Source organism: Antrostomus carolinensis, unplaced genomic scaffold (genome assembly GCF_000700745.2).
Source record: "Antrostomus carolinensis isolate BGI_N321 unplaced genomic scaffold, ASM70074v2 scaffold47860, whole genome shotgun sequence".
NCBI lineage: Eukaryota > Metazoa > Chordata > Aves > Caprimulgiformes > Caprimulgidae > Antrostomus > Antrostomus carolinensis.
Window position 1 is genome coordinate 1 of NW_010288595.1, and position 12,446 is coordinate 12,446.

The 12,446-nt window shown below is 38.7% G+C and overlaps 1 protein-coding gene across 1 annotated transcript; it reads right to left on the bottom strand.

The window, feature by feature from the left end:
- Positions 1-562: 562 nt before the first annotated feature.
- LOC104524298 (solute carrier family 28 member 3-like) lies at positions 563-11,815 on the bottom strand (the record flags this gene model as incomplete). The annotated part of the gene is made up of 6 exons (XM_010167126.2): positions 11,514-11,815; positions 7,781-7,872; positions 6,160-6,349; positions 4,016-4,160; positions 2,278-2,391; positions 563-640 (listed from the first exon to the last, which is right to left on the bottom strand). Coding segments are annotated over exons 1-6 (921 nt in total), but the record flags the coding sequence as incomplete, so codon positions are not given.
- Positions 11,816-12,446: the final 631 nt, after the last annotated feature.

The window sequence follows — 12,446 nt, forward strand, 5'->3', positions numbered from 1 at the left end:
TAATAATAATAATAATAATAATAATGTAATTCTTCCTGCTTATGCACAAGCAGCTTCTACTTCTTCTTCCTGGTGTAGAAGTATAAGTATACGTCTAGGCTTTCTACTCCTACAGGGTCAATGTCTGCGAGGCAGTAGTCTGCTCAGCACTTTAGGATGGAACAGCATAGCATAGTATAGCACCTTTACTTGTGGAGAGGTAGGGAACATACCCTGGCAGTAATATTTCTTTCAGACCACACAGCAGACTTTTAGTCTATTCCTTCTAGAAACATATCACGAAGTTCTGTCCACTTGTAATATATGTTGTTATAATTAGACAGTAATTAGACTAAAAAAGTGCAACTTAATTCAATGTATGGCAATAAATGGAGGGTTTTATGCAGAATTCCCAAATTTTCTATTTGGAGAGTCGCATAGTAAGTCACATTTTATATCTTAGCTCATTTCTCTGGGGACTATAGTGCTATCACAAGTTATACAATGAATGTATTTCCCAGCCATGCTGTTCCTTTTTCTGTTGTCTATCTGCCATGTACAGTACATATAAAACCTGTCTTACCTTAAAAGCAAAGAAATGATCTGTATATTTCTCACCAAATACAAACTTAGCACCTGTATCAGCATACTCCAGAAAAGTCTAGGGAGAGAAAGCAAAGAAAGTTAGCCATAAGGTCTGGGTTCCTGCCAAAAACTAAGCAAATATTGCTAGTTGTCTTGCAGAGATCTGGTGAAGTCCAAGAAGTTTGTGCTCTACTCTGTATGGGTCCAGGCTTCACTGATGGTGTCTGGCTGAACTGAGGGTCTCTGCTCTACTCTGCCAAGACTGCAGGCTGCTTCAGACTATGTAGATAAACAGCAAGGGCATAGGGTACATTTTCATGATGTAGCCAACAAGATAAAGGCCATAAGCTATACTGAAAGAAGAACTTATTTTTTAATTCCAATATTATGGTGCATTTCTACACTCCCTCTCAAGCAAATAAGTGCCATAAATGATACAGTTTAACATGGAGATTGAATGACTGAATAATGAATTTTGAAAGGATTAGTGTTATAGTTTAACTTGGCTGGCAGCCAAACAAGAAACAACCACCACAGCCCCACTTCTGCCCTCACCCAGGGAATCGGGGAGAGAATTGGAGGGGTAAAGGTAAGGAGACTTGTAGGTTGAGCTAAGAACAATTTAATAATTAGAGTAAAAATAAAAGCTAGTCTAAAAAATCTTCTACATTTTAATTCTGATATGGTGGTGCATTTTTATACTACTGATGCCAACATATGCAATTAATGATACAGTTTAAAATGGAGATATAGTAGCTAGAGTAATGAGTTATGACAGGAGTGACTGTAAGCCATATGGAGCTAACAAAAGGGGGCACCAGACCCACTTCAGTCAGAGGCAAAAGGGGAGACAGAACCTGGTGACAAAACCCAGATGACTCCCACTGCTTGTGGATTAGGAGCCAGACAGACGTCAGACCTTTGCCTTTGCTCCCTCGCAGAGACAGTACATTCTGCTCTATCTTGTTTTAAATGTGCGTAATTATCTGTACTGTGAAGAACAGCTGTGTGAATAGCATCTCTGGGGTGAAAATTCTGAATGCCTTTCAGTAGGTACTCTCTGATCTACATTTTGTATTTCTCTTGTTTATTGCTTTACGGTCATGGACTTTTAAAAAAAATCTTTGAGCGTGCAGACTGCCTGCAGGGGTAACTATGGACAGATCCTGTCCCATCTCTAGAGATCCTTTGCTTCTTGCAGCTGTGGGTTTTGCTACCTATAGTTTAATTTATTTTCTTACATTTTATGAGAAATATAAAATGTCCCTGGGGCCAGGACTGTGGCTACTCTGAAGTCAACAGTCATTCTGCCTTGTTAAATCCTGAGGCTTTTCAGCATATCAGGTTTATTGCAAGGATGCTTTGGAGTTGGGCCAGTTCTAAGAGTTTCTATGAGTGCCTTGGAACAATAGTGGTTTTGTGTTAAGAGGGTGCAAGTTATAATTTCAGCCCAAGGATGGTGAAGACATTAAGAAACAGGGTCTCTCTGGCCATTACTCATCAGCCTGTCCCAAATGCTCTTGTGTTAAATGGACAAAAAAGAAATGAGAAGGTTGAATTCAGGTAATCAATTACCTTTCTGAAAACCCTGTTTTTCTCAAGAGGGGAAATCATCCCCTTGAACCTGGATCCTGGAACTGCCTGGCTGTTATATATAAGAGTCTAGAGACAAAAAAATGTATATAAAACGGATTTTTTTTCCCAGTAGCTTACCTGGATCTGAATGCCTAGCCAGTTAAACACATCAAACCCCACTTTGGTCCTCATAATAAGAAGCCCAAGTATAAACTGCATTCCTATTCCTGAAAATACTGGTCTCCAAGCAACCTAGATGGACAGAAAAATAAAGAAACCACTTTTTATTTAAATAAATAATAATTTACTTTAAATGTTTGCTAAAACAATGTAAAGGGATTATCTACACTGCAGGATAGCAGCAGCTTCCAAAACTGGTTGTAGGAAACTTGAAGTGTGAATCATCTCTCCTAATCTGAGAGCTCTGCAATGTGGATGTCTCCATCTGAGTTAGCTGCTGAAACCCTGGCTAGGTAAGTATGGACCAGTATTTCACCATCACAGACTGCAAGCAATCAACTAGTAGTAAAAGGAGAGACAGTTCTTCCTGTGTTACAATTTATAGAGGAAACAGATATACATGAGGGCAGCAGACTGATTCTTTTTTTTTTTTTTTTTTTTTTTTAAACTGGAATGGAAACATAAAAAACCCCAGTAACTGAACATGTGGATTCTTCACATACATGGACTGGGAATAAGGACATTTTGCTACAAGTCTGTGCGCTTGCGTAACTTCAGCTCTGTTTCTCTTCCTCAGTTTTAAAGAATTTTGATACTTGAGAACTACTCACAGTTAGATACTGTGGTTCATATAACACAAAGGCAGCTGCAGGAAAAAGTGTGGCCGCCTGTGACAAGTTCCTCTTCACTACACTGCAGATTTCTGCTCTGCTGCCTCAGAAAACATTTTTGTTCTGTGAAAATTGAATCTGATTATTTACCAGGCAAAGAGTAGAGATGGCACTCTTTAATTTATTCAGATGATATTTGAATAACACAAGCTAATTAAGGGTAATGAGGACCCATGGGAGAGCGCAAAGTGTTTGGAGTACATGAGATTTCACCTCAGTTGGAGAAAGCAGCAGTTGCAAAGGATGGGGAATGACAGATCCATCAGTCCCTGCTGAGGACAGTTTTTCCCTTAAGAAAGTCTCAGCACTGATACAGGAGTGTTGACCTGGACAATGGATTAATATATGAGCATGCACTGTGTGCTGGGCATGCACACAGGATTAAAAGCTGAGGTGGAAATTGTGGTGGCTGAAGTAACCCCTCTGTAGTATCACAGCAGTACAGAGTAGACATCTCAGCTGGAAAATTAAAATAAATGGCACTGACAAGCCTATGGGAGTGGGTTAGTGAAAAGTGAGGACCTCAGCTTGGCCTCAGCTGCTGCATTTGCAGTGGGAAACAAATCTGCGAGGGATTGAGAACTACACGATGGAAGCATGTCTTCAGTTCCATGCAATTTGTGTTGATGTGATGACAATGCCCTCAAATAAGTGCCTGTGATGTTCTGAGGATTGTGGTGAGCCTCCTGTGGGTGGAAAGCATGGAGCAAGCCTGCCTCAGCTTGCACAGGTGCTCCAGGAACAAATGTGTTCCAATCTGCATCAGGGCTGGAACAAAGGATGGGCAGCAGCCTTCCAAAATAGTGACAACCAGATGCTGGTACAGCCCTATGCATGTTCCCCAAGGTGTCAGAGCAAAATTACTTTCCACAGAAATGAAACATCACTGGGTTTTGGCAAGCCTAAATTTTTATGTTTGTGGGTTTTTTGGTACTCTAACTGAAGTTGGTGCTATGGTAGGGGAATAGCGTTTGAAACATTGAACAAAAAAACCCTGAAAGAGTCAACATGGACTAAATACTCACTCTGGTTGGATATTTGGAAAAGATAAACATCAAGAGAATATACATTGCAAGCCCACCAAAGGAGATCAGCTGGCGGGATCCCTGTTTTGCTGTGTCAAAGATGAGCCAGCAGATGACAGTTATAATAAGAGCTGCATACAACACCCTAGGAAAAAAAAAAAAAGAGTGACAGGCATGATATCCTGAAGAAGACCAGATATTCCTTCCCCTTCCCCTCTCCATATTTATATCTCTGTCTGTGAATGAACTCTCTGAGAAATGTATTAAGATGAAATTTGTAGGTACACAAGAAGGAACCTGTCTTTGCTGATGCAGCTCTGACAACTACATGCCTTGGTGGCATCCAGAAGAAATATCCTCCAACCTTGTCCCCAAAGTCAGAGTGTGAGGGGAAGTTATAAAACATGAGTGACTCTTGTCTGGGTGTTATTTCTATTAAATGAAATGTGAGAATATGATACCCTCCTTTCTCACTCCTTCCTCATTTTCCTTTCCTCTCTTTATTGAATCTTTTCTTAGCTCTGAGCAAGACAGACTGTGGTTTTTACGAATTGCACTGTGCTGTTTAATTGGTGGGCCTATGAAACATGCAGTATTGAGGAACAGGTTATAAACAGTTTACTTCTTTGTAACTGGCTGTAATCTGTTTAGAAAAATAACTTTTAATCACAATGATTTTAGCTACCTCAGAAATAATTAGAAGAGATGTGTATATCTATGTTCAGTATTTCTATGGTCCCCACTATCACAGAACCTATTTCTGCTTGCACATTGAAGGTAACGATCACAACAACAGCCTGAGAGGCAGTGAAATACATCATCCCATTTACAGTCCCAGTCCCAGTGTTACTTGTCCCAGTCCTTTAGTGTCACTTGTGTCTAAGAGTTATTTAACTCCCACTGATTTCAGTGGTACCTAGATACCTAAATTCCATTTTTAGACCTGGATCAAAAATATTGCAGACCAAGTCCACAAATTACTCAGCCACTGCAATGCTGAGTAACACTTTCTATACCTGAGAGACTTTCTGCCTCCTGGAAGAATCTGTGACCTCCAGTTAAGCACTTAATCTGTGATATGTAAAATTTAAGGATTGCAGCTCAGATACTACAGCAGTTACTGCCCCTGATTTGCTCCATCTGTTCATCAGGGCTCTCCTGTTCTATTTGCTACTTTCCCCAAAGAGGATGCCAGATCATTTAATGGAGGTGCCTGTGTGTGACCACACTCTAATGTGGCTCCTGAGCAGAAGGACTACAATCTTTATAGCATCTTTCTTAGAAATTTCTGCTCCTGTGGCAAAACCATTTCAAAATCTTAAGAATAAGTTGGGATATTTTCCTGAATCCAGAATGACTTTCTCTCTCACATAGAAAGTGACCTAGTTGAGAGAGAAGGCAGATGGCAAATTTAATTTTCCTTTTTAATGAGATTTCATTTGGTCTTTTCTTTGGTCTACCAGCCTCCTCTGGCTCCCCATTTTCCCAGGAATCACTTAAATATTCTTGATAACTGCTCAGGAATACCTGGAATAAGTATCTACCAGATCTAAGTATGTAACTGTTTACCCACCAGATGAAAGTCTACCAGCCCAAATGAGGTTGTATGATCTTATTATGACACTAAATGTGTCTGGCATGTTTTGATCCTTGAAGGTCAAGTAAAAATTGATACTGGTGTATGTGAACAAGTAGTGTCTAGATAACACACTTCAGTCTTTATCAGTTTGCATATATTAGAGTTAAGGTTTTTACGAATCTCACCACTCTGAACAAGTGACAGTGAGACACTTCATGGCTTGCAGAATGAATGCAGAAGGTTACAACACATCTGAACTTCTGTGAACATGTTGTCTTGCAACCACAAACTTGTCCTACCTCAATTTGAGGATTTTTTTTTACACTTTCTGGCAAGATTTTTTGATACCTAGCCACTGTATTGCAATTTTAAAGGTGTGTCTGACATCTATAAACTGGAAAATACTGAATCATTCTCTATGCATTCTTTGATTGTATTGCAATTTGTGTGAATGATCCATTTCCCTGTTCAGGGAAATGTAGATGTATAAGTTGAAATAAATCTATAGTGTTAAATTGACTAATGCTTTGTCCTTCTGCATAAATAGGAAGTAATTAGTATTTACCATTTCAGCCAAAACCACTGTTTCTCCAGATATCTTTCTCCAGGGGAAAAGAATGCAGCAATTCTGTCTTCATACTTAGCTATTAAAAAATCCCAGCAGATGAAGAAAATGGCGAGGACAGTGATGATAAAGAGTGGCAAGGCTCTCTGAAAGTTCAAGCTGCAGGCTGCAATAACTACTGCCAGGTATGCTGTCACAGAAACAACAATGTACATGTCAGTTAGGCTGGTATTTTTAAAAGTACAATCAAATCTTAAATTTAAAGGATGTGGTTAAAGTCAGGCCTGTGTTTATCTTTTAAGCACTATCCTGACTCCTGACCTAAGCACTGAAAAATTTCTTATCCTAGATAGTGTTGTTACTTATGATATGCCTATTTATATGAAAGGTGGCTTTCATCCTGTAAAAGCAGGTTATATGCTTTGGCCAAGCCAAGTTCATATAAAACATGTTAATCACTTGGGAAAATTAAACACCTCTACAGAACTGTGTTTTCCTGTGTAAAAACTGTGAATTAAGCACAATGGGTCTTGTTCCTTCTTTCACAAGAAGATGAAATTATTGAATTATTTATTTATTGAAAACTAGAAAAAAAAAAAGTTTAAAAACATTTGTCAATTGCCTAATTTGATGGCTCTCTCAAGTAACTGGGAAGCTTAGTAGTTTATTTCATAAAGTAGCTCTGAAATGACTTGTAATTTGGCAAGTTCATTGCTAATATCTGCTGACCAGTGTAATTACTTACAGTAATTTCTTGTAAGTAATAATCTGATTTTATCTATGGCAAATAAGGAAAAGATCTACTAATTTTTGTAAGGCAAGTTTTTTATGGAATTAACATACGAAACCCTGATGTATCCTTAGAACTAATTTTCTTGAGCCAGAACATGTCTGTACTATGACAAAGCAAGATGAACTGATGCTAGGAGGGCAGAATATTAAGCATGGAAGCAGCCCTTTTATAACCACTTTGTGTTATGCTGATGCCTATGACACAGACATATTTTAGGTCTATGTGTTCTCAGTGCTCAAGCAGAGGATCTCAGAAAGAAACTTGGTGAAGTTTCCTTGGTGAAGGGAACCAACCTACTGGCTAACAGGGAAGGGACAAAGGAGAATATCTGAATGACTGTGCAGTGCATGCTGACAGAAAACACATTTCTCCTAGCAAACATTTGATGTTGATATCAAGTGATATGGCTCAGAACAGAAAATCTTCATTTCTAGCCCGCTAAGTTCAGTCCAAGTTGGTGCCTGACTCTTTTTAATGTAATTTCATGGGTTTGGGCAAGTTCCTAAAACTGGAATTTGACAGGCCTCTTGGAGGGGGCTGGTAATGGAGTAGATGCAAAGACTCAACTACTCTTTTTTTTTGCTAGTCAGAGTTCAAACATGCTGGAGGTGCAGTGTAGCAAGATCTGTACTTTTGTTAAGTTTGAGAATGAGTGGAGGTTTTGTGATCTAGAGCTTTCCCTGGGACTAAATTCACTTTTAGCTCCCTTCAAACACATTATTTGAGACTGTCAAGAGTTTTGGTGTCAGACAGAAGACAGGCACAGTCTATAATCTCAAATAGGTAAATATATAAGGCTTCAGCAACCCTGGGTGTAATATACTGTACCTGTTACTAAAATTCCGTAGATCACATAGTGAATTCTGGTTTTATGTTTCTTGTAAAATTCACAGACTTTATCATATTTCTTTTCTAAATGCCTAGGAAAATACAAAAAAACAAACAGTACAGAAACTTAAGCTGTAGATAAAAAAGTAATTTGCATAGGAAAATCAGGTTAAATTGATCAATTAAATTGACCGCTGGAGTACTCTACACTCAGTAGGGTTTAAATTTGTATCCCTGAGTGCCAAAGAAAATCATGCTGACACCTGCAGAGCTTTTGAGGGGGATATCTTTGGTTTGATGTTGGACAAGTGAAAAAGAAAATGTGGCAGGTATTTAATGAGCCAGTCTGTCAATGGGCTGAAGTTAGCAGGGCAGTTCTTATAGCTTCTGAAGTACAGCTCTTCTATGAGGAGGTCTGTTAACAGGGTTAGTGCAAACTGCCTAGGTAGTTAAAGATTCAGTACTTTGTGTAGACCCACAAAGATTGCTAAAATGGCCAGCCCAGCATTGCTATGTGGAGCAGTAGTGTTGTGCAGGCCTAAGGCTGCATTTGTGTGTGCAACATAACAAATAGCCATCTAAAACCTTATTACAGTGTGCATAGATATTTCTGGATATTTGAAAATTTAGTTGCTAATTACATTAACTTTTCATCTAAGATTCATTAATTCACGGAAGCTAAAATGTTTTGTTATATTTGAATATCCTGTTCTAGTTTCTGCTCTTCCAATTATTACATCCTTCATTTTCTTTCTTTTCTCATAACATAGAGTGGTTTCAGGAGGGAGACTGAAATTTAGTGAAATAGCAGTTAAGGGAGTTAATTCAACACAGATTTCCAATGTTAAGTATGCTGATGATGTGGACATATTTCAGTTACAAAAGCTCTAGCTAAATAAACACCCTTGTGTTGTGCAAGCTGAAAAGAAATCATAGCTATAGCTCTGTCTCTCTAGAGTGGTGCCTCACACCTTACAGTCTATAAAGGCAACTTTATATTTAGAGATTATAATTATCCAGACTCTACTTGTTTGGAAACTGGATGCAGCTGGAGTCGGATGCACACTGAAATTCAGCAAGAATACCCTTCTTTGCTGTATTAAAAAAAAAAAAAAAAAAGATTAATTCAAAAGAAATCAAAGTGAAACAAGGAATGTTGACTTTATCAGCACTCAGGACAGCAGACCAGGAACATAGTTCTTCACCTCTACACAGAGTAATAGGGTCTCTGAGAAATCTTGATTGCTTTTGATATTTCACTTTTAGTTCTGGGAATTCCTGTTGCCTTATAAATGATAGCTTTAAAAAAAAAAAAAAATCAGAACATAAAGTTATCATCTACCCAATCTCAGCAGAGAGATCAGGTACAACAGGAAAAGAAAGAAAGGAGAAATGAGAGACAGATGCATGAATAAGCCAGAGTTACTTTATGAAATTTATGGTTCATCCATCAACAACAACAAAAAAAAGAAAAAAATATTATGTACTGTTACTGCTACTTATGAGTCCTTTGGTATTTAAAATTCTTCAGATTAAAATTCTTTGTAATCTGTTCTTTGCTCTATTGTTATTTTATTAATTTAGGTGATTATAACTTTGGTACCAGGATATCTTAAAAGTTTAAGCATATATGTCACAAACATGCAGCTCTGTTCTGAAAGATTGCAGAAAAAAACATCTTTCTTACGGAATCTTGTTAATTTACTAAGGGAACATTATTTTCTAAAAACTGATCCTATAGGCTTAAAGTGCAGCACGTTGCTGACAGCTTTTACTTAAACAAAGATGTGGAAAAAGCAGGTGTCACTCAAGCACATTCAAAGGAGAAATTTAATGTGAAATATTTCTAAATGCCAAAACTATTCTTGCTTGCATTTTGCAACTCAGAAAGCCTTTTTCTGGTCTGCATGTCTGAATGTTAACACCTTGCATGTGTAGTGAATCCTAATTATCAACAGACAGATCTTTCAAAGGAGCTGTGTCTCAGACCACAGGCTTTTCAGTACTATCTGTTGAAAGAAACCAATGACGTTCAAAATGGAGGCACACATTGTGAATGCCCCTTTTGAGCAGATACAAGGAAGATGATAGGTCACATTACTGCCTGCTTTCAGGAGCTGATTTACAAAAAATAACTTGGTAGAGATACCATGGCCCTTTTCAGGTGCTCCACATAAATATAAACATAGGAAAACGTACGAAACCGGGTAAAAAACCAAAGAGCACAGAACAAGCCATAGCCTGAATGTAATCAAAATAGAGCAAAGTGCTCTTCAGCCTCCAGCCCTCCAGAAGCTTTTACTACCCCAGGCAATGGTACCTGTTGCTGATGGAAGAACAAGGAGACCTTGGGAACAATAAGCCCTATGAATTCAAATTTATTTATCCCTCAGCACTCCACCACAGTACAAATAAACAAGAACTAATAAAAACCATACAGGCTCCACCTCTGCCCCAACTCAACCCATCTCTGTACAGAGATGGCTCTGTGAAGTGACTCCTGTGGGCCTAGGTTTGTGGGGGAGAAACTCCGCTAACCTCGTCCAGCCATTTGTGTGCCAACACTTGCCTGCGCAATTAGCTTACTTCTGGGGGGATGCTGGATGCCTCCCACTGGAGAGGCTTACCAAGCTTGGATGTTTGATCTACCAAATCCCAGCTTTCGTTTTGGCTAGATAAGACCCTAAATGTTTGAAACAAGAACTTGTTTCATGTTCTGTACTGCTAAAGAAATGACAAATCTCCAAAGAACAGAGAGAAGACACAAGAGAATATTTAAGTGACTTCTAAATACTTTAACTTAATATGATGGCATCAGTAAACCCAATCATATTAAAAAGTCTTTGAAGTTCTGTATGTACAACTCAAAAACATTAAATTAAAATCTTCACAGCTGCTTCTGTATATAAGTGTATCATTTGCACAGGCATGAGATCTTTCCAAGTAGTCCAATCTGAGTGAGATAAACTCCTATTTGAGGTATCCAGCAACTCCTATTTGAGTTGCTATAATCTGCCAATAGAAAGGCAAATTCAAAGCTGAAATGATGTCCTGTATAACAGAATGCAGTCGTAGAAATTGGGGGAAAAGTACAGTATAATTTCAGTGAAGGTTTACATGAAGATTCAATATGACAGAAAAATACTAAGACATTAAAATAAAATTTAAAGAAGTATTGTATTTTAATTTTTTTAATGTCTTATACAGGGTTTGTAGTTTTCAACAGAAACGACAGGCAAAAATGCAGATAAGTGCTTTCACTGTGTGGCCACTTGGCACCAGTGTAAAAATTATGCTCCATCCATCCATTTTTTTTTACAGCTATTCTGTGCTTATTTTACACTGGGGTAAATAGCTATAAAAAACTAAAGGACAAGAGTGAAACTGTAACTTCCTGGAAGAGGTCACAGTTTAAAACTTCTCTTTAAAAAGAGGTTCTTATGGAAATATTTGGAAAGTAGTTAACGTACAAAAAGAAAAAATATTGCTCCTTTAATTTACAAGGCTTTAGAAGGATAGTTCCATGATCACACCTGTCATTTGAAAGGTATAATAATTTTAAATACAATGTGTTTCTGTATTACAGAAATTACCAGGCAATACAAAGGTCAGTGCAGCACAGGGGTATGGCAATGAAATTTAGAGCTGTTGTTCCAGAAGCAGAAACACTGGCAACTTATTGCTTAGGCCAAGATAAAGTGAGTGGAAAACCTACTCATCCAAAAGATATTACCCTTTCAAGCGTGGTTGCTCGTCATCTACTGAGTCACATTTGTTGCCATGCAGATCACTCTCAATATTGATGTATTCATCCTCCTGGAAAACAGATAGGTGCAGAGGCTGTGAGAGGCGTGCATGTTTGTTAAATAAAGTGTGAAAAAACAGATCCCTGCTGGCAGATGGCTGAAGCAGTCTCAAGACTTTCCTGCCTGGACTGAGCGCACAGCTCCAGCTCTCCCATCTGCCACCAACACTGTGATCAGTATCAACGCAAACCAAGGGGTTAGACCGTGGCTCTGGACTTTCCCAAGCCATCAACACAATTTTTAAAGGGGGAAATAAAGGGGAAAAATATACCGATGTTACTCAGAGCTAAAGAGGGCCCGATACAGAGTACCACTGCGTACACACCAAAAAGTGAGAGCTGCAAGTAGGGATGATAGAGCTGCTAATTAGCCAGCTTGCCCAGCACCTCTGTTCATGACCCCCTGTTTTTGTTGCTTCTCTCTTTGCAGAACTGTAATTTGGTGGAAATTTTATATATGGAGAATGATTAAATAGGGGGAGGGGGCTTCTTTTTTAAAAAAATTAACTAAGACAATAAATCTTTTCTTAGGAAAAGCTGCTGAGAAAAAGTAACAGGCAACAATACTTTAAATTAGAGAGCTAACATCCATGGGCTTCGTAGCAGAAACTTGAAATCTGGACAGACAGACAGCACATTTTGATCAGGAACACACCTTTTTGCTACCTGAATCCACACAAGCCTGGCTGCATTAAAGCTTTTGAACAACTGCAGTCTGACTTCAACCAAGTCCAAGGACTCTCCCTGAGGTGGCTGGGAGCAGCACAGCCCCCGGCACAGCCCCCTGCACAGAGCCACTTGGCGCACCCATGGGGGCTGACATGCCCACCCTGTTACTGATTTGCCATTTTATTATTGTTA